At 33.4% G+C, this 27,946-nt stretch overlaps 3 protein-coding genes and 1 long non-coding RNA gene across 9 annotated transcripts in view; all 4 read left to right on the forward strand.

The window, feature by feature from the left end:
• LOC136271239 (uncharacterized) overlaps window positions 1–5,049 on the forward strand; it is a 41,730-nt gene extending 36,681 nt beyond the window's left edge. Inside the window, exons 4-6 of one of the 2 annotated variants that reach the window (XM_066070810.1) lie at window positions 3,659–3,716; window positions 3,860–4,026; window positions 4,210–5,049. In XM_066070810.1, coding sequence (XP_065926882.1) covers window positions 3,659–3,716; window positions 3,860–4,026; window positions 4,210–4,832 — 848 coding nt within the window. In that variant the 3' untranslated portion in view covers window positions 4,833–5,049. The remainder of the gene's footprint in view (window positions 1–3,658; window positions 3,717–3,859; window positions 4,027–4,209) is intronic. The other variant, XM_066070811.1, reaches the window with a different exon arrangement.
• Window positions 1–27,946, forward strand: part of LOC105340102 (uncharacterized) — a 285,888-nt gene that overhangs the window by 228,984 nt on the left and 28,958 nt on the right. The window lies entirely within an intron of this gene.
• Window positions 5,107–9,479, forward strand: LOC136271241 (uncharacterized). Its single transcript, XR_010709131.1, has 5 exons — window positions 5,107–5,708; window positions 8,244–8,354; window positions 8,489–8,680; window positions 8,815–8,862; window positions 9,026–9,479. It is a non-coding gene; the product is annotated as an uncharacterized lncRNA (long non-coding RNA).
• On the forward strand, window positions 12,325–16,166 carry LOC136271240 (ankyrin-1-like). Its single transcript, XM_066070812.1, has one exon. The coding sequence runs from the start codon at window positions 12,326–12,328 to the stop codon at window positions 13,544–13,546; it is 1,221 nt and encodes a 406-aa protein (XP_065926884.1). The 5' UTR covers window position 12,325; the 3' UTR covers window positions 13,547–16,166.

Here is a 27,946-nt window from a genome sequence, read left to right on the forward strand (position 1 = left end):
TCTCAGAAAATAATGGCGAGATTTTTAAATTCGCGAAGGAAGCTTCTCGCGATTTTAGGCTGATATTAATTCCTCGCGTTTAAATAGGAATGTACAGTATATAGGGTAGGGTGATGTAATTTCGACCGATTTTGTTTTGGACTTGAAATTTGTTAAGTTATGTCACTGTATGTTATCCTGTTTCAATAATGATCCCTAGGAGTAAGGTAGGGCCATAAACGTGCTTTGAATATTTACACAGGAATATATAGAGAACAATCTTCAAAAATCTAAAACTAATTGACCAAACAAGCTTTAACTGTGTCGAAGTTTCATTAGGTAGTTTAGATTCAAGTTTGTTTAAAACATGACCCCTGGGGGAAGGTAGGGGCTCAATAGGGTGTCAAAATTTTACATAGGCATTTATAGAGAAAAATCTTGAAAAACCTTCTTCTCTAAAACCAATTGGTCAGACAAACTGTAAATTGTGTGGAATCATCTTCAGGTAGTGTAGTTTTAGGTTTCTTTAAATCATGATTCCCGGTGGTATGGTGGGACCAGGCTTGGGGTAATGCTAAATGTAATGGTAATGCATTGCAATGCATTACATGTTTTCAAAGTAATGCTAGTAATGTGTAATGCCTCAAAATTAGCATTACAAGTAATGATAATGTAATGCATTACTTTCCAAAATCTAGTGTAATGCTGGCATTATATGGCATTACTTTGCATTACTATGCATATTTATGCATGTTCACTAAAAAAAATGTGATGAATAAATGAATAGTTGAAATTGAATTTGATTATATTTATTTTTAAAGAAGAAAGAAATAATTCTTATTGAGAAAAAAATGTTTTAATTGTACATGTTTTATTAAAAAAGGTTTTTTCAAATTCATTTTTGAATTGTTTATATTACTAAAGATAACAGCACAATTTCATAACATTTTTAAGAGTGTTGTTATTAAGAGTTTTTAATCATTTAAACAATTTACTCCAATTAGTTTGCACTTCAATAAGAAATGTGTCAACAACACACTATGCCCCCAGGATAATCTAAGTATCAAAACAATCTATTGTTATAAGAAGTGCTAAACACCCAATCCCCCTCCCTTCCCTAAGTCACAATAGAATAGGAGACAGACATGCACCTTTAAAAGCAAAATGAATGCACTGTCCATCCATGATGAAAATCAATATCACATCCAATATTATAATCTATTTGAAAATAATCTTACTTATTTTCTCTCTCTTTCTCTCTGTCTCTCTCTCTCTTGTAAATTAATTACACTGTACATTAGTTTGGACTGATAGAAAATACAAGATTTATGTATTTAATCTATTATTGCACTTAATATATCCTAAGATAAAGATCGTCAAACAGTATTTTCCAGTCCAAGCTTTGTCTGCTCCTGCAAAACATTTATTTAGTATATAGCCCGGAAGATGGATGCATTTAAAAGATGAACCCTTTGAAACTTCGATCATAAAGTGCAACAGCAATCTTTTGTCTTCAAGTGTCCTCCGTAAAAAGAAATATGAATAAAAAATATTAAGATATATAACTGGGAAAAATCATCTGTTTATAAATTAATAAAATTAAGTGTCCAAAATTATAAAGATTTGTGTAATCTGGGGATATTTCTATATTTAGCTTTTAAAAACCGCAACATTATTTCATAAATTGGTTTTTGTTACGCATGTTATCCTGTGTCTCTATTTCATATCTGATATTGTTTCATGCCAAATGTCTATAAATATCATTTTACTTATGTAATATGTTGTTCATATTGCCACAATATGATTATATATTGAGCAAATAAAGAATGACTCTTGTTTATTCATTGAATTTGAACCTGATATTGAGCATGAAGCTGTAGATATGTTAAAGAGTGTTGTATATTTGAAACATTTGCAAAAACTCTTTATTAGCTTTACTTTTAAAAAAAAGTAATGGTAATGGTAATGCATTACTTTACTCATGTAATGGTAATGTAATGCATTACTTCAAGAAAATCAAGTAATGGTAATGGTAATTTAATGCCCAAATTCATAAAGTAATGGTAATGTAATGCATTACTTTACAATGTAATTCGCCCCAAGACTGGGAGGGACCATAATGGGAATTTAAATTTTACATAGGAATATACAGAGAACAATCTATAACAATATTCTTTTCAATAAAGATCCCGAGGCGTAAGGTGGGGCAACAATGGGGTTTGAACTTTTACATGGGAATATACAGAGAACGATTTTCTTCTCAAAAACTAGTTGAATATACAAGTTTTAACTTGTGTCGAAGCTTTCTTTAGTAGTGAACAATTTATAACAATCTTCTGTTCAAAAACCATTTGACCAGTGTGCTATTAGAAAAACAGCTAAGTGAACCAGGATATCGTGTATATTCAGCTTTATTGATAACGCGTGTGCCAACATATTGTAAAAGGCTGTATCAAAAAATAAAACACAAATAAAGGCACATTACAAAACCATGTTATAGAATACACATACAGTCACATGCATTTATATTTTAGTAAGCTATCTTAAAGAAAAAAATAGAGAGAAAATACATATTCAGAAAACTTAATAAATTCAAGATCTATTAATAAACCAGAAACTTTTAAAACAAATTGTTGATACCAAGTATACATATATAGGACATTTTAAATTTGGCCGCCAAAGTAGCTATTAAAGTATTACACCGTGTTTGATTAAAACTAGTTGATTAAAACATAAAAAGCAATATAGGAAACAGAGATATTCATAACTACATGTATGAGGTTATAAAATCAGTCTTACATCTTGAGCAGGCTAGGATGGCGTAAATCAAAAAAACGATGGTGGAGCACCTCGTGTACATCAACAGGGTAAAACGTTTGACAACGAAAACATTGAATAGTTCAAAAATACAAAAAATTTAGATAACTCGTACAACAAAAGACAAACAAGCGGCAGAACTCTTGTTTGGTGACAGCACAACCAGAAAAGGTTTAACTTACATGTGTGTGTGGAATCATCCTCAGATAGTGTAGAGTCAAATATGTTCAAATCATGATCCCTGGGAGTAGAGTGGGGCCACAATGGGGTGGGGGATTAAAGTTTTACAAAGAAATATATAGAGAAAAATCTTTAAAAATCAATACAATAAAGTGTTTAAGGTGGAATGCAACACCATTTTTTATAGATCGTTTAAGCATGCTTTTGAAACATAATTTTGTTGTTCACAGACGGATATATCCTCTTTATTATTTTAAATGATTTTTTGCATTTTCTCTGCAAGCAGTAATATAGAACCATTAGTATTTTAAAATTCTCAATTCAACCTGAATTTTTGTCTTCCTACGAAAAATCTTCGCCTCGAATTTGTGTTCACCTATATACTCCAATAGTTTTGTATTATAAAATTCAAATAATTTGACCATTAAGACACATATTACTTAAATGTACAACACAATATTCTTCTATATTTTTATTTAAATATGATGCATCATTTGATGATAGTCGACAAATACCATACAACGGTAATGACTGTTTTAATATACTCTATTTATTTTTTAATAGAAACGGATTAAAGGCGTTGACATTATTTCTAATACATATTTGAATTGTTTAACATATGTAGAGTGTATCATGAAAGTAAAATACTTGAACATCCTTGCAATGTGTTGCTTTCTTATAGATAGGAGTTGTGTGTCTATTGGCAACGGATGTTTTCTTGATGATCCAACCTGTGTCAGGTAAACAGTTTTTCTTTATATCAAAAAAAATTTGAGCTGTCAATTATTTATAGAAGATATCCCTGACGTATTTTTTCTCTCCCCTTACATTTTCTGTAGATTCTTTTTCTGAATATTTGATAATACACTTTTCTTTCGTAAAGAACCACAGCAACGTACAAAGTGACATTTAGTTCAAGAACGACAGCTGCAGTAGAATCACAAGAAAAAACAAAACATGAAAGAAATGACTGGGTCTGGATAATAACACTTCTTGGTGTATTTGTATTGGTATTTATACCATTCGTCATGTATCGTATTAAAATTAAGGGTAAGTATAACATACAGATCACTTTTCTGTTAAATCCTATAAAAAATGAATATAACATTTAGGGAAGTAATATATATATATATATATATATATATATATATATATATATATATATATATATATATATATATATATATATATATATATATATATATATATATTTATCTGACAAAGATATTCTAGAAAAGCATTCTAAGATGTCATCGACCAAAATGACAGCTGTTCAGGTACTGGAAGAGAGTGATTTAGAGGAGACTGAGTCCATGTCGAAGAAAAGTATCTTAATGACAAAGAACAAAATTGAGGAAATGAAAACCAACACGTTCCAATCTCTTAAAAAAAATCTTTATATTCTTTCGGACATTAATGGACACTTTAATGAAGAGGGATTTTTTAATAAAGATTTTGTCCAGGCAGCATTTGATCTGGAAAGACACAGTTTTGCTTTAGATCACGAAAGCTTAGAAATTTACCATCAGTTTGAAATAGAACTTGGAGATATGTTTGTTCAATATAGCGGCGTGAAAACAGCCTGTGATGTAGTTGTGTTCTGTTTAAATAAAGGATATTATGATGAGAAAAATGAATTGATCGATGGAGTATCGAATCCACTGAACAGTTGTATGATAACACTGCAGAACTTTACTGATGTTAATGCCAGGCACTGTCACTTACTGGTGGAACATGGCGAATTCCTGCCCCAGATCCTGAAGGCCTTACAGAGGTTGACATCAAGTCACTTGGAGGACAACAAGCGGGTGTGTTATCGTACTTGTAAATTTTTATATTTATTCAATAGTGATTAATTTAAAGTTTGTTTCCAAGTGACAAATGTTTTCAAGCATTCATGAATATATCGATGATTACATACATCTTTGTTACCCAGGTAAAAATCGTGTTTTTGCAGTGAACTTTGATATTATTTCCAAAATAGAAATATACTGTGGTTTCATTAATTTTCAAGGGTATCAATTTTCGAGGATAAAGTGAAATTCAGTTTCAAGGAAACATAAATTCGTGGCCAATGACCCAATCAATACAAAATGTTAATAGAAATTGCACTTCAGTTAACACTTAATTTTGTGGATCAACTGAATAACGAAATCCACGAAAATTGGTATTCAACGAATATCGATGAAACCACAGTATTAGATTACAGTTAAGATGAAGTAAACCCATCAATACACTAATTCTTGAAAGAATTTCATTAGAGAAAATGTTTATAGAAAAATTTTGAATTTAAAATATTACAATTAAAAGGTCTTAAAGTTTGTTTAAAAATTCAGCAGCCTGGTTTAGACAAGGTATACCGTGCGATTGGAATTGTCTTTTGTCTCAACGTTTTAGTACAATGCATTTATCTTTTTAATCACAGGGAAATGATGAAAAAGTCCTTTATTGCTATATATCCATAATTCACAATATTGCTCAAAACCAAAATTCCAATACTGCGTTGAGGAAAATTGGATTTATTCAGGTGCTTTTGCCTTACCTAAAATCCAGAAGTGATCGAATTCTTTTGGTTACCCTAACTACCCTGGCTGACTTGGTCGCTGACTCTGAAGCTAAGCATGTTGAAGCAAATAGGGATCTCGTCAAATCTCTTCTGAAATGTTTAACCTACTCATTAAATGATCGCCATCGAAGATATGAAGGCTGGTCTGCCATGGAATTAACCAGAAGTAATTATAACTTACATATCATCTCGGGGTTGTTTAATAGTTAAAAATATGTGATCAGGGACAAAACAGTTGTGCAGAGTGCAGAGTTTTCACACGTTACCAGTTTAGAATCATTTATGTGACCTATTGCCGCGTTGTCCTTCTCTTGTCTTCGCAAATTGTGCGGCATAAGTCGTCCTTTATGAACGGACAATTTTATCCTCTTGATAACTAAAAGTCCTAATCATCATTGTTTATGTGAATTTTCTTTAAATTAAACAATATTTACTTTAAAGCTGTTTATGACTATCAAGAGAAAAAAAAATATCTGAACAATAAGAATAATATATATCAAAATACTAGTAGGTGACGGTCCTGTGGAATGACAAATCAGCACCACAAGTATTTTTTGTGAGGTTATAATAAATGTTTACCTTTAAAGAATGCAATGTTTTTGTTGTGAGAGGATAATTGTTTCTTAAAAAAGTATAAAGTAAATACATTTGGTAAACATAATTTCAAGGCGTCACCCTTTAAGCTAAGCATAGCAACAGTATTACAATGATGTTATAGAATATATCCTCACGTAATACTTTATCTTTCTTTAAAATGTTAAAATAAGTGAGCATTAAAACACCAGCTTTTTGACTATGTTTCTGCACTAGGATTCAGAGGACTGCAATGTGGCAACGCACTTTGAAAAAATTTACGCACTTTGAAAAAAATTAGAAATTTCTTTTCAAAGTGCGTTAAATTTTGGGCAAAGTTAACCCACTTTGAATTTTTTTTTTCAAAATGCATTATGAAGGTACATTAACATTTTTAGTATCGACACTCTTAACGCACTTTGAAAATATATTTTTATATCACATATTCTGGAACTGAATTTGTTGATAGTATGATGATTTGTTAACACTAGTGAATCTAATTTACCGTATTTAGTACGGGGATGGGGGTGGGGGTGGGGGTTAACCAAAGATACAGGTCAAATACCAGTGCATAATTTAATTGATTACAAGATGAAGGTTCCTTGTCACTCATTTTTTCCTCCAAAACATATGATATTCGGCAACTTTTGGTAAATATTTAAGATCGGAAAAAGCAATATGCTCTGTATAAGTACATGCTGTGTTATAGAAAAAATGAGCTGGCCGACCAATACTTTCTCCATTGGTATGTTCAAGAATCTATGTGTTTTAACAGTAACCCTCTTTTAGTATTTTTATCAAATAAATCACTTCAATAAAACAATATTAACATTAACAAACATTAAATTATTATAATCTTTAAAATAAGCATTAGGATGAGGGTTGATTTTCTCGCACTGATCTTCTAAAAGATCATATTGTTTTTTAAAAAGAGAACTAAGGTATCCTTTTTTACATCATATTTGCAATAAGTCAGTTAAAATATATTATAGATTGATCTCCATTATTCATATCTATAAATCTTAATCGTTCGGGCATAGCCCAATATATTTTATAAGAAGTAAATTTGCTGCATACTCAAAAAAAGGAAAATGCAGTTGCTAAGCGATGAAAGTTTATGTCATATTCGAATTATTCAAACCTCCCGAATTATTTTTCTTTCTGTGTAAATTGTTGATATTGTCTAATGAGAAAAGAAAAAAATTCTCATCTAGAAACTTTTTATCAAGTTAGCTGAGAATGCAATGAGTTCTTTTTTTAAATATATCACATTAAGCTAAACAAAGTTCAAATAATCATTTATTGTATATAAAATAATCAAATATTTTCACCGAGTCTGAAAATTTTTTTTCAAAGTGAGTTGACTTGGTCTCAAAATTAACGCACTTTGAAATTTTTTATCAAAGTGCGTAATTTTTCAAAGTGCGTTGTAACACTGCAAGTTGTGAAATCCATGACCCACATCATCCCAGTGCTATAACATTTTCTGAAAATATGGTTTAGTAATCATAAAAAGATCATGCAATCAATAATAAAAAAATAATCTTCTCCGCTATTGTGTATTTTGCAGACTTAATTCGAAATAGCAAGGATACATTTGTTTAAACGTCTAGTCATAAAGACATCGGTCTAAGAATATGGTTATGATCCTATGTTAGAACTGGTTAGAATCCTCTGCAAAAAGAAATGTCTCTTGGGTCACAGAGAGGAAGGGGAACCTGGTTAGACAAAATACATTTATATGTCCTCTCATTTCCAACAGGGTATCAAAAATAAGTTGAGTAAATGAATAGAAAAGGTATGACGGGTTCTATCAAAAAATAAAGTTTATGACTTGGTCAAGGTTTCTTGGTGATGGCTTAAGAGGGTCACTATTGGTCAGTTATTGAATGTGACTTTTTTAAAAATCGTTTCATATCCGGATATCTTGCAAAAAACCTAGTAAATTGCTACGATTGCTTGGGATTCATCTTCAATATGAGGGTTATTTGATTACAGGTTATATGATTAGTATGTAACTTAACTGGTTATTTGCAGAAGTATACTATTCTTTTCTTGGAAAATTCGTGTTTTTGTTGTTTGTAAATATTAGAATCTGCTGATTATCTGTTTCTAAATTTTCTTTCAGCTATCAGAAGAATAGCGAAAAATGATGTAAATAAAAAGTCTTTAGTAGCCGAAGGTTCATTGCCAGTTCTTGTGGCCTTATCGCAATCAGAGCATGAAGACGAGCAAAAAGGTCCATATCATAAAATGTTAATACAATGCATAGTTACAGCTGCAACTTAATTTTTTGCAAAACTTTATAAAAAAAGAAATGAAAATAATATTTTACAAATATTTAATAAATTAAATTGCTTTAAATTTCAAAAGAGGCTTTTGGAGCGCTGTGGGTGTTGTCGTTTGACAAAGACAACCAGAATATAATGCTTCAAGATGATGCAGTCATGGAAACATTGATAAAGTCTCGAACATCTCAAAACAAAATAATAAAAAATGCGTGCAATGGAGCTCTTTGGAATATGAGAGAAAAGCTCATTGCCAACGTAAAGTATGAGGATATAGGTATCTTAAATTTATGTTGACTAGTGGATAATGTTATAGATCGTTTTCAATATTAAAATGCTTATAGATACACTATTTTGAAATATCTAGACCAGCTAGCAGAGTTTACTTTATAATACATTACATATTTGTAGTCTTTGACTGGGATTGAGATTGCATATCTGCAAGTTCTAAGACAAGAGGTAAAATTAATTAGCCTTTTATTTTTTACAAATTAGCATTTTAATGTTAAAAAATATAGTTTAATAGGTTGCTGCCAATGAATCTCATGAAGAATTATCGATTGTTTGATTATATATATTTTTCTCTTAATTTTCTCTTAATTTCATTTTATTTCATGTTTAGTCACCTGATTTTTTCCACAAGGCTCTATATGAGATAATGGAGATAAAAGATATACTTACACTGGCCAAGTTCAGCTTTGCTTTGGATGATACACTTGTGTAAATATTCATTTAGACGTTAAAGTTACCGAAACAATTAGTGCCAGAAACACAAGAGGAACGACGAGTTTTTTGAAAGACACTTCGATATTTAGGTTTTTTTTAAAATGTATTTCATTCACCTGTATGGTGTATTGTAGAAAAATAAAAATTCTGTATGCTAGATAGCATATTAAAACATTTTTTGCTTCCCCTGTTCATGTTTAATTCCCATATAAGAGTCAACTGTATAGTGTATATTTTGAAATGAACTTGTTAAACTGTTTATTAAACTGCCAAATTGACTTTCATCTTTAGAAAATAATTGGTCATGTAAAAAAGTTTTTAACCTTAAAAAGAAAATATGGAATTTAAAATATTTTCATTGTTCTTTACCGCTTTCCAACTAGACCGTTTACCTCTAATAATTTCTGAAACCATGAAAGAAAAATGTAACAGGTTTTTCTTGGTTTGGTAGCGCAACACCCTCTATGTTTAGTCTGTGCATACTTCCTCTTGTTGGGGTATATATATATATATATTTGTATTTCCATTGCTCTTTCCCACTGTAAGCCCATACGGAGGAGCTGCAATTATTTCTCTATAATCGCAATTGCTCTGTCTGTATACTATGACGTCATAAAGGTGTCACGTTATATATACTTTTCCATGACGTTATAGATTTAAACCACTATACGATACATCATGTATTTTTCTCCAACTCCATTAAATATTAAAACATGTTTTTGATAACATTTTAAAGGAATTACTGTTATAACATATCATTGATTCTGTTAACCAATCTATGTGAATTAAAAAGATTCATTACAGTCTGAATGTTTACTTTTGATGTAATAGCTAAATGTCAAGGTCTAGGTTATTTGCAAGTGGTAAAATGCAAATATAAGTAATAAACAACGATTATTTAGTGAACATGGCGTTATATTTGCATTTCCATTGTTCTTTCCCACTGTAAACCTATACGGAGGAGCTGCAATTATTTCTCTTTAATCTACAATTGCTCTGTCAGTATACTATGACGTCATAAAGGTGTAACGTTATATATACTTTTCCATGACGTTATAGATTTAAACCATTATACGATACATCATGTGTTTTTCTCCAACTCCATTAAAATTGACGTATTTACATGTAATATTAAAACATGTTTTTGATAACATTTTAAAGGAATTACTATTATAACATATCATTGATTCTGTTAACAAATCTATGTGAATTAAAAAAATTACTTTACAGTCTGAATGTTTACTTTTGATGTAATAGCTATAGTCTGTCCCAAGATATTTTTGCCGCATATTTTCTTAATTCATTCAATATTTATAAATACCTCATGGTTCAGACGATGTTCATTCAATAGTATGAAAAAATCCCAAGATTTCCCCTTTGAAACGCCCCCTCTAGCTTGTCGGGTATCAGTACACGGCTAAAAATAAAAAGTCTACGAGGTTTTTCCATTGCTAAGGAGATGAAGACGCCCGGATGATAACGTTGAAAAATTGCGCGAGGGGTCCCGAGTATTTCCGAATGGAGAAAAGATGTCAACATTCCCCATTATAAATCTCCGTAGGAAATCTGTTTTCGTTCCTGTGAATTTTTACGAGGGAAAAATGATAATGTGTGAATGAAGTTATCTTGGGAATTTTCCCTTCCATCGATTTTAATTGCACTTCAGTCACAGGTATGTGTATTTTTATTAAAAATCGTTCAAATATGCAGCAAAAATAACTTGGGACAGACTATAAATGTCAAGGTCTAGGCTAATACAGGGTATTTGCGAGTGGTAAAATGCAAATATAAGTAATAAACAACGATTATTTAGTGAACATATATATATATATATATATATATATATATATATATATATCCAAATCACAAAAGTATTTTCTCAGTGTCCGGTAAAAATATAATAAAAAAATCCCAAAGCAACACTAACTGCAAAACATAAGCGCTTCCATTGTTAAAAATCTTCAGACGTTTTACAGTCGTTAAAACTATGACGTAATTACGTTACCTTGTGATAACGTCAACAATAATACTATGACGTCATAATGCTTCTTGAAGGAAACAATCATAGAATAAAGTTATATAGCGTAATATACAGTAAAACAAAATCAAAGACGATGAAACAGGAAAATGGACGGCAAACATTATTTGCAGCTTAAAGGGACGGCTATGGGGACTAAAATGGCCCCTACTTATGCCACCCTCACATTAGGATACTTAGAAGAGAAAATGTATGAAAAAGCTAGACGGCAATTTAACCATCAAACCGCACAAAATATAAAAAATGGATGGAAAAGATATCTTGATGACTGTTTTATCCTCTGGAACGTGAGCGACGCCAATTTAACAGTCTTTTTAGACATTGTAAATAATCTGGATCCAAACATCAACTTTACGCTAGATGAAAGTGCGATCTGTATTCCATTTTTGGATGTGCTCATTTCTAAATGCGGGGAAAATATAACCACCGACATGTATTACAAATCAACAGATAACCATCCGTACCTTCATTTCAGATCTTGTCATCCGGGCCATACTAAACGCGCAATTCCATACAACTTAGCAAGGCGTGTATGTACCATAGTTAGCGACAACGAAAAAAGAAATGAACGTTTACATGAATTGAAAGCAAGTCTGATAAAACAATGTTATCCAGTGGGAATGATGGTAATGAGCAACAAGCGCGCTAGATTCCGTTCGTCATTGAAAGCAAGATTTTTTTGTCTTACCTAGATGGCTGGGTGATCGGCCACTCATTGTTAAAAGAGTAAGTTGAAACGGTCATGAGTTCAAGCCCCGGCCGGGGTAGAGGTGGAGCTCCAATAAAGTGATTTCCCCTGTGATCTTTTCTTTATTTAAGTAATGATTTAACCAAACACGAATCCTACGAAAACAATGCAGAAAGCTATTTATTTGGAAAAGGAATAGAGGAAGAGATCGATGCTGCAGAAAACAGCTCGTGTCAAAATAAATCAATTACAAAAATGTATTATGTCGTTTATCAATATTTATTTGTTTATTATGAATTTGTTTTAAAATTACGTATGTATTAAGCTGGAATACAGTATGCTATTATTAAACTAGAATGCATGGTAAACAAATTTTCGATTGCTCGATAATGTATCGGTTTAGATGATTACCTTAAGAAGTAAAAGAAATACAAAAAGAGATAGAAATGTTGACAACATAATAAAAAAAAATGTTCTTACCTCTATTTGTAGCTTCCATTAATGGACATTACATAGTAGTGGATAGGTCACAAACAAACATTTTTTATGTTGATGTAAATGTATGTGATGAGGAAGGATCCAATCCCCTGTATGACGCCTGCTTCGATGGCCATGAAAGCACGGTAAAATTTTTAATTGACAACGGTGCAGATGTTAATCTATGTACAAAGGATGGAACGAGTCCCTTCTTTGTCTCTTGTCAAAATGGACATGATAGCATTGTACAACTATTGCTGGATAACGGTGCAGATGTTAATCTATGTACAAAGAAAGGAACGAGTCCCTTCTTTGTCGCTTGTCAAAATGGACATGATAGCATTGTACGACTATTGCTGGATAACGGTGCAGATGTTAATCTATGTCCAAAGGATGGAAACACACCTTTCAGCGTCGCTTGTCAGAACGGACATAACAGTATTGCAAAACTTTTGTTAAACAAAGACATTGATGTAAATGTATGTGATGAGGAAGGATTCAATCCCCTGTATAATGCCTGCTCCAACGGCAATGAGAGCACAGTAACATTTTTAATTGACAACGGTGCAGATGTTAATCGATGTACAAAGGATGATACGAGTCCCTTCTTTGTCGCTTGTCAAAATGGACATGATAGCATTGGACAACTATTGCTGAATAACGGTGCAGATGTTAATCTATGTAGAAAGGAAGGAACGAGTCCCTTCTTTGTCGCTTGTCAAAATGGACATGATAGCATTGTACGACTATTGCTGGATAACGGTGCAGATGTTAATCTATGTCCAAAGGATGGAAACACACCTTTCAGCGTCGCTTGTCAGAACGGATATAACAGTATTGCAAAACTTTTGTTTAACAAAGACATTGATGTAAATGTATGTGATGAGCAAGGGTTCACTCCTCTGTATGGTGCCTGCTTTAGGCGCCATGAGAGCACGGTAAAAATTTTAATTGACAACGGTCCAGATGTTAATCTATGTACAAAGGATGGAACGAGTCCCTTCTTTGTCGCTTGTCAAAATGGACATGATAGCATTGTACGACTATTGCTGAATAACGGTGCAGATGTTAATCTATGTAGAAAGGATGGACAAACATCAACGGTGCAGATGTTAATCTATGTCCAAAGGTTGGAAACACACCTTTCAACGTCGCTTGTCGGAACGGACATATCAGTATTGCAAAACTTTTGTTTAACAAAGACATTGATGTAAATGTATGTCATGAGCAAGGGTTCATTCCTCTGTATGGTGCCTGCTTTAGGCGCCATGAGAGCACGGTAAAAAATGTAATTGACCACGGTGCAGATGTTAATCTATGTACAAAGGATGGAACGAGTCCCTTCTTTGTCGCTTGTCAAAATGGACATGATAGCATTTTACGACTATTGCTGAATAACGGTGCAGATGTTAATCTATTTAGAAAGGAAGGAACGAGTCCCTTCTTTGGCGCTTGTGAAAATGGACATGATAGCATTGTACAAATATTGCTGAATAACGGTGCAGATGTTAATCTATGTCCAAAGGATGGACAACCGCCTTTCAGCGTCGCTTGTCAGAACGGACATAACATTATTGCAAAACTTTTGTTTAACAAAGACATTGATGTAAATGTATGTGATGAGAAAGGGTTTAGTCCTCTGAATGGTGCCTGCTTTAGTGGCCATGAGAGCACAGTAAAAGTTTTATTTGACAACGGTCCAGATGTTAATCAATGTACACATGATGGAACGAGTCCCTTCTTTGTCGCTTGTGAAAATGGACATGATAGCATTGTTCGACTATTGCTGATTAACGGTGCAGATGTTAATCTATATAGAAAGGATGGACAAACGCTTTTCAGCGTCGCTTGTCAGAACGGACATAGCAGTATTGCAAAACTTTTGTTAAACAAATGTGTACGAAAGTAACACAGAAATGTTAATTAATCGTTTAATATTTGGTAAGAGTATGTCTTTCGAATATTTATTTAGAAACTAGCATATTGCGCTTCTAATTCTTAAATTAACTTTTAAAGATTTTTGCAGTTAAACTTTCTATATCTGCATGAATTTATGCCTAAAAATTCATCAGGGCAGGCCTACACCTAAGAAAGGGATATTTTGATGGCTTTTGATGAAAGGGTTTTACTAAGAGAGGATGTTTAGGGACCCTCGTGCCCTAAGGTAGAAATTTGCAAAAACATACAAACCATCTATAGAAACGTATCTTTTTTATAGTGGTTAATAAATGAATACATTGTACGTGTTACATCTGTAGGGTTTGAATACCTCGGTTGGTTTCACTTACTGCGTATCGAAAAGGTCTTCCGTTTCCCTATAGTTTTTCTATGGTTTCTTTTTAGGGTCTTGTTATTATTCATGCGATTTTCACAAAATTGTCAGGCATGATAGAGCATTATCGGGGCTACATGTTGATAAATTTTCAAATGATGCCGTCACTTCCAGTTTCAGATAACAATTCGTAAATTTTAAGTCCACGCATCTCCTCCAAAACTTATCAAGATAAAATCTTGAAATTTTCAGAGAATGTACATAAATGTCTGTAGATGTACCTCCATGCTTTCAGTGATGAAAATTGCACAAAGCCTCAAAACTCTCTTGCAGAATTATGATAAATAGACGAAAATAGGATTTTTACAAAGAAAATACCATTTAAAGCACATTTTGTGGTTATCTTTACACAGCTATGAAATTTGCCTAAAAATTTTATACAATACCTATCTAATTAAAATCAGATTCACAAATTAATTAAATCGTTTCGCAGATGTCTCATTGAGTCAGACAGAAGACTGAAGTCCGTCTGCCTTCGAATACTATGGACATTCTCTAGTTATTAAAGTTGAGTTTCGTCTTGGTCTTCGCGATTGACAATTTAAGGCATTAAGAAAAAGAAAAAAAAATCAGGACAATTTATAAGTTAGAGTGTTTTATTCTACATTTATTTGGGTATAAGAGGTATAAACAGGACACGTGCTATTACCAACTGTTGATTGTGATGCCTTGTTAAAACAGTCAACTTTACCAACGGCTTATTATAGAATATACTTAAGCTACAACAGACTTCTTTTCTTGATTGCAAGAATCATTCGTAAACTTCTGTACATTTTTTGTCAAAGGTTCAAATCACAGGTTAAACTTGCTAGAAAACATCGGAGAGGACATTAAAGTTTGTTTAGAGGAGACATTTTATTAGACTATTCTAGATCGTTATAAATCAGGTCGATTACACATCTGATTATAATGCGCCCAAACCTTCGTATTTATTTTTTTTTACCTCCCTGACTATATACATTGTTTCAAGTTATACATTTTCAGACCTGAATGGAGTTAAACTATAGTTTCTTTGTCTTGTACATTAAGAAAAAAATATGATTTACAGTGCTCTTCTTTGTGCTTTTTGAAATGATAAAAATGAAAAAGGAAAGTAAAATGAATTTTAAAAAAGCTTAAATAACATTAGTAACTGTTAGATCGCTTTTCCGTATAGGGTGTGTAAGTCTAGTTACGTGACTGGTTAATTTCTGGAACATGGTGAAAAATGGTGTTCTCGCTTGTTATTGTATTAATTAGGTTGAGTGTCATACAGAGATGACAAGGAAGAGCGAGACTGTAATGGAAAGGTGGGGAATGGTACGATTTGCTGCTGACGAATTACATGCTATAAATGCGTGTATGCAGAATTCTATGAGAGACACTTAGTACAAAGTAGAGGTACTGTCAACATTCTGCACTATTCTAGAACGTTTGTTATAGTAGTCAAGATAAACAGAAGAGCACACACAGTTTTTTTGTTTTGATTTTTTTTAATTAATTGAAAACTAAAATATATACTAAGGCTGTTAAAAAAGGTGTATGGGTTGCATAGGCAACGTTTGAAAAAAGGGGGTTACGTAGTTGAAGTTTTCTGTTTTATAAAGAACTGTAAATAATTTTGTGTTAGCCCATAGGCATAACATCATAATTTTATCTATTTGATTGAATTTGAAATATATTTTGATAATGAAGAAAATATTAACGCTGTCATTGCCTATTGGGACAATGCAAGTGCCATTTTGCTGCTACAGCACTGCTGTTTGGGTATTTTTACTTAGGATAACATGATCAGCTTTTTTTTTAGGAAGATGGATTTAAGTTTGGTACAATTAATAGATTGAGGAACCTTACAGACCTTATTGTAAACAATTTATCATGTATATCTACTATTAGATTTTCCCTATCATTTGAAGTAAACAATTTTTTTAATATTATGCAATACAAATCATTTTCTTTTAGTATTAAACATTAAATTCGTGTTTTTGTGTAAATGAAAATCATCATAAGAATTAAGTAACATTGTCTTCAGGTCCAAATATTCTATCTCGTACATACATATACCTAAGCAATGGCTTTCATTGGCTAGAACTACACATACATGCATATTATTCAGCTAGCTGAAAGTTTACTAATATTTCTGAAGAGAGAACGAAATGGCAAAATTCCTTACATAACATTTCAATCAGGTGAAGAGCCAAAAAAAAATTTAAAAAAATCCAACCCCCCAACCCCCCAAACCCCCCCCCCCCCAAAAAAAAAAAAAAAACTAAATAAACAAAACAAACAAAACCCGTGTAAACCACAAGTAATACGTATTTATTTAAGTGATTGTAATTTCATGTGGTTTATTTTTAACAGGGAACAGTCGCACAAATACGGTAAAACAACCCCCTAAACATATTTTACAAATGTCTGGGAAAATCAGTCCGACAGAGGTGGTTGTAAGTTCTTTTTTGTCATTGCTTTTGCTAAGAGGATTTGATTGTTTGAATAAGAAAAAGGTAAATGTGTACATCGATGATCATGTATAATTATTTATATTTATGTATTTAGGTCGTAATCCGTACGGATGACTCGAAGGAGCTCTTCCTTCTTTCAAAAAAAGCGAAGAACTTAAAACCAAATACTGATAAAGAAAGCAAGCTTATGATCACACATGGAAAACCAAAACCGGTTAGCCCACCCTGGGCTCCCCAACCACCCCAGAGCAGCACATGATTATAGGAAGCTGGTGGCCAACAGCAGTAGTTCTAATGTGAAAAAGATGCTAAAATTCTACACAATGTTGTTTAGTTGTTTAAATCACATTTAGTTAATTTAAATATACTTATGATGATTAGTTCTTATCTTTATCAAAAGAAGAAAAACTCTTTTAAATTCATTAAAACAGGTCCAAATTAGTTTGATTATCTTGTATGTAATGAACACAACTGTTTTGTCTTTGTTGGAATTCTTTATACATGATTTATAATTTTGTTGTTTTATTTTTGTTTTTACAATTCAACATTGAAGCAAACTTAAAAAAAAAAAACCCACATTTTACATATTGATGTTCTTGAACATGCATATAAATCCTTGTGTTGCGTTAACTTATGAATGGAAAGATTAATGGTAAAGGTTACTGTGGAATCATTTTAATTCGCGGGGACCAATTTTCGTGGATTATGATTTTTCGCTCATTTGTAGGGATGTAATTTCGTGGATGCGTCGGTTACTGTTTCAGCAACAAAATAACTCTTTCTAAAAAAAAATTTTCGTTGAAGATTTAAATTCGTGGGGAAGGGCTTCCCACGAATACCACGATAATTAAGCCACCACAAATTCTTGATTCCACAGTATACGTTTTTCTAAAAAAAAACAAAAAACAACCCGGATATAATGGCTTTCAACAACATCCAAAATAACTATGCATGAAGAAATTTCTTAAAAACTCGCTTTGATATACATAATATGGAAACTATTTTGATGCAAGAAGGAAAAACACTGTAGGAATGACACCTAAAACAGTGGCTGCTTTTCTCGGTTATCGCGTTGAAAGCTGTATATGTTAAACCGAAATTAGAGTTTTCTAAAACAAAGACTAATACATTAATTTTATTTTAAAAGATTAGAAATTAATTAGTTGAGGATTAATAAAATGAAGTAAATGTAACAATTGGTAGATTTACATTTTTTTGTCAAATAGGGAATGAAAAAGAAATAAACTGTTATTTAAATTAAAATTGCGTTGAATTACAAAATTTCTGGGAACAAACAAACTATAAGAAAACAATAGATTGGTCTCTGACGACATAGTTCATCTCAGTTGAGTGGGATTCAGGTAGAATATTATGTGTTTCTTGTTTTACTGATCCCGACTTCTTCAATATATTTGAAGCGTCTGCGGTTGATAATGTTAATGTACCACAGCATAACGACCATCAATGTATTTTACGTCATTGTAAATACACTGTACATGTAAGTGCTTTAAGCAGCAGTCTCCCGGCTCAATATCCTCCGTCATTTTCGGATTCGTCGTGCTTTGTTCCGTCGCTATCCGTAAATCGAAATGCAAGGATATTGTGACTACTACTGACAATACTGTCTTCACGAATATACATGTAACCCCTGCGAATGTGTTCGGAATGTTTTCTTTATCGTTGCTAAGTACGTAATAAATCCAGAGGTGCTCGAATGAAAGTTCACGAGTTTTCACCGAGATTTCTTCAGTTCCTGTGAAATTTCGAGCGGAAGTATAAGTGTTCGGATAATATTCTCAAAATACGTAAGTACTGGTCGTTTTTCGTATCATAACCTACTTTTGTTTATGTTTAAACGGGAAAAGCTTTCAAGATGTATGTCTTATTTCACCATCTAGCAGTTATTTATATTAAACGATAATATTCCGACCAGAGTTATCGTTCGTGTTCAGCCACGTGTAGAGTGATTGAAAATATAAACATTGGGTTGCTTAATAAAATCATAGCCATGTTTGATGCTTGTGGTGTGTAATACCATGTTTTAAAAGAAAATAACGGGTGTCTGTTTTGCATTAAAACTTAGTTTATCGAGCCATTTTCATGGAACATTCTGCATTAAATAGTATAGTCTGTTTCACTTTTGATGTTATTACTAGGTCAGGCGCGGATCGAAAATTAATCCTCAGGAGGGATCTCTTTTAAGCATGTTAATTGTTGCAACAGCAGACAAAAACTAATTTTTGTATAGTCACATTTATTTCTAGAACACATTTTATTCACCAATTAATGAAGATAAAGTTTAAAATCAATAAACCTCTACATTTTATATTTGACTACAAGAACCTAATTACTGTGAAATAGAATATATACATGAGGTACGATTTTTACTGCGAAACTGACAGGGTCAAATAACACCACGTGGTCTAAAATTTGAATGACAATAACATTCGCAGGGGTGCATGTAATCTCAACTAGTTACATTCTGCTTTAAACCCCATTCATTTATGATACGAGATACGTGTAAGTAATATACATAACAACAGAACATATGAAATAAACTAAGACCGACACTCAGAAGCTTTTTTTTGCACGTCTTAATCTGTTACATGTAATTTCTTCATACAACCCTGAATAAATCTGCACTTTCACATAAACACTTCCCTAAAAAAAAGCATTGATAAATTTACAAATAAGGTTTGGAGAAAAAAAAACATATCAAATTTACAGCAAACGTTTTAAAAGTAATACCAATTTTAGATTCACGTATTGAGGTTCTTTAACATGCAAATTCACCCCCTCACTTTTTTGTGCGTTAACAAAAGTATGTCCAAAGTTACTGCTTCCACCACTTTTTGATGATTTTTAATACAAAAGTACAGAAAGAAATACAGTTGAAATAGACAGAAGGGAAAATATCAAAGATATCTTCATGGACAAATTATCATTTTTCACTCATAAAAGTTGACAGGAACGAAAACAAATTTCGTACGGAGATTTATAATGAGAAACGTTTACATCTCTCTATTCGGAACTCACTCGGAATACCTCGCACAATCTTTCAACGTAATCACCCGTGCTATTTCATGGCTGATGCAATGCAAAAATCCCCGTAGACCTTTTTATTTTGGGATGTATATTGAAACCTGAAGCTGTAGAGTTCGCGTTTCAAAACAGATAATCTGGATATTTTTCATATTAGTGGATGAATTTAGTTTCAGCACAAAGGTATCAATGATTATCTAAATACCAAACGAAAAGTGGTGGAATCAAAAACTCGGGACAGATGTAATTGATGAAATGACTACAACTAACAGTAACGGTTTCATATATACATAATATAGTTTCTAAAATAAAGACAAACCGGAGATAATGCCTGTCAAAAACATCCAAAATAATAATATATAAAAAAGTTCCGTAAAATCTTGCTTTGATTTATATTTATGGAAACTATTTTGATGCAAAAAATAAAACACTGTAGGAATGACATCAAAAACAGTAGCTGATCTTCTCAGTTATCGCATTAAAAGCTGTAAAAAAAACTAGCTGCAGAACTGTAGTTCCATGGAAAATTCAGAATGGCGGACCGTTAACCTCCGTTAAATTATCTTTCTATCTTTTTTAGCTATTTCTGCAATGCAGTTATGAAGTATTTAGTATATCAAGTCTTTCTTTCTTTCTTTTTTATCAAGTCTTTCTCCTGTTTTGAACACTTTCCAGCCTTTCATGGTTTCTAATATCGTTTGTTACTTCGTCAAAATGTCCATCCCTTCCATCAATTAGCGAAAATAGAAAGGTCAGAGTACTTATATTTAAATATTCCATGCTTCGGATATATCTCATGTAAAAGTCTTCCACTTTATTTTCGTCAGTTGTTTTCTCCCCTGCTTGATTGCATGTTTACAGATTCTACATCCGAAATACCTCGCTTCGTTGACTAGTTAAACGGGTTTGGCATGCTTAACGGTACAAGGGTTTGGTTTCAATACACCAGACACAAGTGTGACTATTATCACATATCAGTAAACAATTAAGAAATGAACGCAATGTCTACCCAAGTTATACTCGTATAACCTGGGTTGGGGCAATTTACGCTTTATAATCCGCGAAGCGGATTATAAAAAAGCGTAAATTGCTCCAACCCAGGTTATACGAGTATAACTTGGGTAGATATTGAGTTCATTCCTTATAATTTAATTTTCTGGAATTTGCTGTACAAATTGAGTCCGTTTTACTTTAAAAAATGATATAAATCTGTTCAAAATTCAAATGTAACGTCAAGTGAATTAGTACGTTGGTGCATTGTGACGTGTCTTGTGACGTGCAAACCAGGTTATACAAATTTAACTAAATTTTTCTATCCAATCAAATGCCGCGTTACAACCAGAATTAAATTATTTCGTTTATAACTCACACGGAATTTCCCATTTAAACAAACTGAGTTGTTTTGGACATCGGTTATTAGTCCCCTACCGGTTTCATCAGAGGGGACTATAGCTTTCCTCTCCGTCCGTCAGTCTGTCCGACTTCATTTTTCCACACTTTTTTATGCGTTTAAGGAATAATATGAAACTTGCTCAACAGCTTCAAAAGCTACAGATCAAGTTTACACTTTTGTAGCGTCTGGTTGACATAATTTTCAAATAATTTTTTTTTTTATATTCTAATTTTTTAATGTTCGGGTTTGTTATCGGGATTCAGAGTGTATTAAAAAAAAGAGGCCAGTAGTCAGTAATAATATCGTGTGTTACTTGTACCATGGCTTTCATCATTTCTAACAAACAAATAAGTTCTGTAAAACAGTGTCAATCATTGTGTTGTAAATTTAATTGTAATTGTAAATATATGTACTTTGGTACATTGCCATGATTTGTACAATATTTTGCCCGGTACTTTTCTTAACATATATCTTCTTAAGAACCATGTCCGACCCAAACCCGAAAATAATTAAACATAAATGTTTTCCAACGAAGCCGTTTCTTTCTTTAAAGTTTTGTGAACAACAGAAGCTGTTCCACTTTCACGTGTTGCACTCCAACCCCGTCATTTAGGAACTTCGGATACGAAAGAACGTCCCTTACAGTGGTCTTTTGCAAAAGTCGTTGCCGCCCATTAAAACAAAACAAACATTCGGTGGTGGTTTGGGGAAATTAATGAATTCTGGGCAATTAGACAGGCCTTCAAACGTCATACCTCCTCGCGATTCGATACATGATATCCTATGGAAGTATCATTCATAAACTTTTGGACCGATCCTCTGTCGCAGGAAAATATCACAGGTTCAAACAACAAGTAAAACTTGCCAGAAAATATTTAAATGGATATCTATAAGTTTGTTTAAACGAAACCTAATATTGGTCTTCTCTATATCGTTATTCTTGAAGTTGCATAATAACTGATTTAATAAGAATGATAATGCGCCATAACTTACGTATTTCGTTTTTGTTTACCTCCCAGACTTCCTCGCTGTTTCAAGTTATACATTTTCAGACTTGAATCTCAAATTGAAGTTTCTCTGTCTTTTAAGTTAAGAAATAAAATATCATTTACAAAGCATTTCTTTGTGCTTTTTGAAATGATAACAATGGAAAAGAAAAGTTAAATAAATTCAAACAAGATGTTTATTGGCCTTAACAGTAACCTGAGTAGCATATAACCCCTACACAAACTTGTCGAGGAGTCTTGTATATACATTTAATTAGGTTTCATTCTGGAGTAGAAACATTATAAAAAACTATATATGATAAGAGTTAAATTTGGCCCCCATAATTCAACATTATTTAAAGTGTTTCAGGTACAATAAAATGTTATGTTATAATTTAGAGGAGATGATATATAATATATTTTTCACATATTTGTTCGATTTCTTTGCACCCACTTGCAGTATATGACGTCAGAAATGACGCTATTTCTATAATTCAATAAAAATCAGTCAAAAATTGACATTTTTCTCATCTTTTTACAAATGGGAAATATAGAGCGCATGCTTGAACCAGGACAAATTTTTTGTCACTTATTAGACTTGGCTAGATACATCTCTGATTAAAATATTTTGTTGGTTCAAGCATGCGCTCTATGTTTCCTGAAAGTAAAACTCTTTGAAAACAAGCCTTTTTATGCCAAAATGCAAAAATGGCGGGAAAAGGTTGTCTTTACAATGCCGTATTTCTAAATTGTTGGCACTTGAATCAAAATGAACATTAAGTTAAAACATCACATATATAGCTGTACAAAGAAAACAAAGAATTACAGTAAAATAATGATATTCCTTTTAGGGGGCCATTCTAGGCCCATACCATATATAGTCCTTTACATATAAAAAATAGAATTTTTGGACCAAGTAAAAAATAAATTGAAAATAAGGAAATGAACAGTAAAATCCACGGATTGGTATTTTAATGATTATGGAAAGGTGTCTTTTTTCTTTTTTCCTTCCGTTTTTTTTTTTTTTGGGGGGGGGGGGGGGAGCTTGTCAAGATTTTTTGGATGAGTCTGTCCCCCCCACCCCACACTTTTAAAAACGATGCTGCGTTCCTGTTTATGATGGAGACGGGGCGACTTAAAAACATTCACTTTTTTAATAGGTTCTGTTTGTGGATACTCACGGTCCTTTACAAAAAATAGGTCATTGGGAGTCAATTCAAGATTTTCATTATCAGGTTCAGGATTATTTCTCGAAACTTCTTTACAATTGCTTTTAAATCTGGCATACATGTCAAAAGGATTTCAGGAAGTCGCTGGAAATATCGGTGTCATTTGATTTCATTTTTACATAAAGCACGGGATCCCTCTTTTCCATTAAAAAGAAAAGTTGCGTGCGCTGTAATGCCGTCAATTACATTTGCATCTACACTAAGCGACCTAGAGCACACCGTACCATGCACTGTAATTGTGGTTGGAACTGCATGCTAGTCTAGGTCCTGATACATGTACATGTAAGTTGAAGTTAAGGGAAATCGTTTGACCGGAATTGGCGTGAATCGTATAGCCGGTACACATATCTGCACCAATAATCCGTTCGGAATTTCTTTAACATTTGCTAGTAATGCCCGGTGCAGAAAGTATTTATTTTGAACGATTATCGACATAAAATTACACGAAGCACCACAAATTAGGACCACTGTACAACTCGATCGATCCGGCTGTACTAAAACCCGATTGACACTCGATCGAATGGGGGTCCTCCAAATGTTAATTCACCAAGTAAAATCCAATTAGCGCTTCATCATTTATCATAGATCTGAGATAAATTTTGATTCAGACCGGTGATATCCGGACGACTGTCCGATTCCGGCTGATGTTAAGAGTTTCAACAATTTTTCAAACAAACAAATACATGTTTATGTACATGTAACATGTGAAAAATGACAAATGGATAATAAATGTAGTACAGACTATGGAAGCAAAGTAAATCCCACTGTAAAATGTAAATATACATGTACAGGCACATGTAGCAAATTAACCCCCTTTGAACAACAAGCAATATAAAGATGACAAGTAAGAAAACCCAATTTTTGTTCACCAGCTTAGTATATTTCCCGTTCGTTAAAATAGTTTCCTGTGCATCGTTGAACTTCCTCATATAGAAACGAAGTTGATCCCTCTCTCTCTCTCTCTCTCTCTCTCTCTCTCTCTCTCTCTCTCTCTCTTTCTCTCTCTCTCTATCTCTCTCTCTCTCTCTGAAATATAATTAAACACGATAAAGTTCGGTAAGTAATAAAACAAAATATCCACACACAAAAATCTCTGGATATATATTTCATCTGACTTCATGGCCTCATGTAAATGGGTAAATTGCAAACCCTTGTTGCATTTATTCACACCAAAGCCAGATACCCCATCCCTCACACGCGAGCAGGTGTTACGTGTGGATACATGTATATATGTTTTACTATGATAAAAATATTGGTTGTTGTCATCCCGTGTACAATAAATTGTAATTGAATGAAAAGAATTTAGCGAACGCGAATAACTTAATGTAATTTTTTTTAACCTGACCTTGAAAAAAAGTTATTCAGATTTAGCAAATCAATTTAACCCTCACCCTTATCCTGACTCTGGGGAAGTTTGTTTCAGTCTGGACGGACCGGGAACACAAAGACAGTGCTGTTTTGGGCCCGGCTCGGGGTGCGGTAGCCCGCCTCCGAAGCGAACACAGAACGTACCCGTTGACGCCCGACTCCGCATAGGCTCTGTGGTGATGCTCGTCTTGTCCGAGCCGGCGCTACGGATACGGCGGCGGACGGGGAAGAATGGCCTGTCCACAGAGGCTTTGCGTCTATGGTCCGGCAATTCTGCTTCGGTGCTCGAAGCGATGACTTACTTGCAGCACGGATCCACAAACCCTTCGGACGAAATGACAATACCCGGCGCTCGGCGGGAAGATACATGAACAAGTATCAAGCAGGGGCATTCCCCGTGAAATGGAGAAATCGCACTTTCCCTGATTAAATTCTCCACTAAAAAATTGGCACTCATCAAAATCGGAGGGGGGTGGGGGACCAAGCAGAAGACAGAAGCGATATCCCTGTGTCTGCATGGTCGGTCTGGGTTATCCAGACTCGGAGAGAGAGAGAGAGAGAGAGAGAGAGAGAGAGAGAGAGAGAGAGAGAGAGAGAGAGAATTCAAATGAGGCATCTACATGTCGTAAGATCATTATATAGACATATCAATATCTGTAAGTTTTGGGTGAGATAAAAAAAAGAAAAAACAAAGAGGTAGATATTTGTCTAGTAAGTAATGCGTTATAATTCAGAAAGAGTGGCTAATAAGGGGCGTCTTCAAATTCAAGTATCTTGACATCCTTTTGATACGGAAATTGTTTCTGTTTTGAATCATTCATCATTTGCAAATTTAGAAGATTGCAATAATTATTGCTGTTCAATGAAGAAATACAATTGTTACAATGTAGAAAATGGTTTGCGCTCACGCGATAACCATTGAGACTTAAAAAAAAAGATTTCTTAGCCTTCGTTTTTGCTCTTTGGTAGCTTGATTTAAGGGAAATAAAATACATTTACAAATATTTATACTTGCATATAATTAATGATTTTACATTGTTCATACGTTCACAATTGTGTGTATGTAAAATAAATGAGATGGAGATAAGTGTATATTTCCGGAATCAATAAAAATGTTTTCTTCTATAAAATCACGGACTCTTTCAACAAATGACAGACTTCCAACCGTAAACCATGTTTAATTCGTAAAACCTCTGCCTATTCCCTGGTCATCGTCGGTACCATCTGACATAGGTATGCCGACAGACCTTCCATATATAGAAGAACCGTTGTTCCTCTAAATCACCGCCACGATCAACAATACTGCACGTACTTTTGCTTATTTATTGTTTTTAGAGAGAGAGAGAGAGAGAGAGAGAGAGAGAGAGAGAGAGAGAGAGGGAGAGGGAGAGAGAGAGAGAGAGAGAGAGAGAGAGAGATTACACCACCTCCCTGCCTGAAATCTTTAAAAAAGAGCTTTGAAATCTATAATTTTGGTGAAAAACTTCAAGATCTGGTCTACAAAATTATGAATTCAGTTTTCCTTTCAGGTGTGTGGGAGTAAAGAAGACAATTTTTAAACATTATATGCATTAACACCTATACATCGATTATGGCCCTGCCCTAGAGTCAAAACCCATACTCCAGGGGAAATAAATTTTAATATAGGACTTCCTGGCAAACATAATTATGAAGTCAATTTTTCATACCGGTGTGTGAGAATAGAGAAGAGGTTTTTAAACATTATATGCATTAACACTATATTGCCCCCCCCCCCCCTCCCCATGTCTTGAACCCCTGACCCCGGGCCATTAATTTCACAATTTTGGAAGAGGAGATAGTAGACATCATAAACATGTATTCAGTTTTTTGCCTGCATGTGTGGGAGTAAAGAAGATTTTTTTTAATATTTGATACATTTTCACTATATGGCCATATTGGACCCACCCTACAGCCCGAACCCCTGACACAGGGGTCATGCATTTCACAATTTTGGTAGAGGTCTTCATGGACATCATGCATTTAGTTGTTAACAAATTTATATGGGAGTAGAGGAGAAGATTCTCTAAGATTCAATACATTTTTACTATATGGCCATATTGGCCCTACCCCAGAGCCAGAACCCCTGACACAGGGGCCATGCATTTTACAATTTTAATAGTGGGCTCAATGGACATCATAACCATGCAACTAGTTTTTTCCTCACATGTGTGGGAGTAGAGAAGAAGATTTTTGAAAATTTTGCTTTTTGGGCTTATTTAGTCCCACCTGTGGTGCCCCGGGGGTGGTCGAACCATGAATTTCACAATTTAGATTTCTCTTACTATAGAGATGCCTCACATCAAAAAAGGTAACAATTGGACTTGTGGTTTTTAAGAAGTTGAAAATGTAAAATTGTTAACGGACGACGCACGACGACGGGCGAAAACAGATAGCAATAGGTCACCTGGGTTTACTCACGTGACCTAAAGGAAGCTTAAATAACATTAGTAACTGTTAGATCGCTTTCCGTATAGGGTGTGTAAGTCTAGTCGGGTGACTTGTTAATCTCTGGATCACAGTGAAAAATGGGTTTTCGCTTTTGTATCTGAATAATTACGTTGAGTGGCATACAGACATGACAAGGAAGAGCGAGGCTGTGATGGAAAGGTGCACACACTGTTCGATTGATTTTTTGTGTTGAATTTTTTTTTTAATTTTGATTAATTGAAAACAAAGAAAATATACTAAGGCTGTTAAAAAAGGAGTATGGGTGGTATAGGCAGAGTTTGAAAAAAGGGCGTTAAGTATTAGAAGTTTTCTGTTTTATAAAGAACTGTTATTAATTTTGTGTTATAGGCAAAA

Source organism: Magallana gigas, chromosome 9 (genome assembly GCF_963853765.1).
Source record: "Magallana gigas chromosome 9, xbMagGiga1.1, whole genome shotgun sequence".
Taxonomy (NCBI): Eukaryota; Metazoa; Mollusca; class Bivalvia; order Ostreida; family Ostreidae; genus Magallana; species Magallana gigas.

Excerpts from the sequence above, each read along its gene's own strand:
- LOC136271240 (XM_066070812.1), top strand. The coding sequence starts at position 12,326 with ATGTTCTTACCTCTATTTGTAGCTTCCATTAATGGACATTACATAGTA.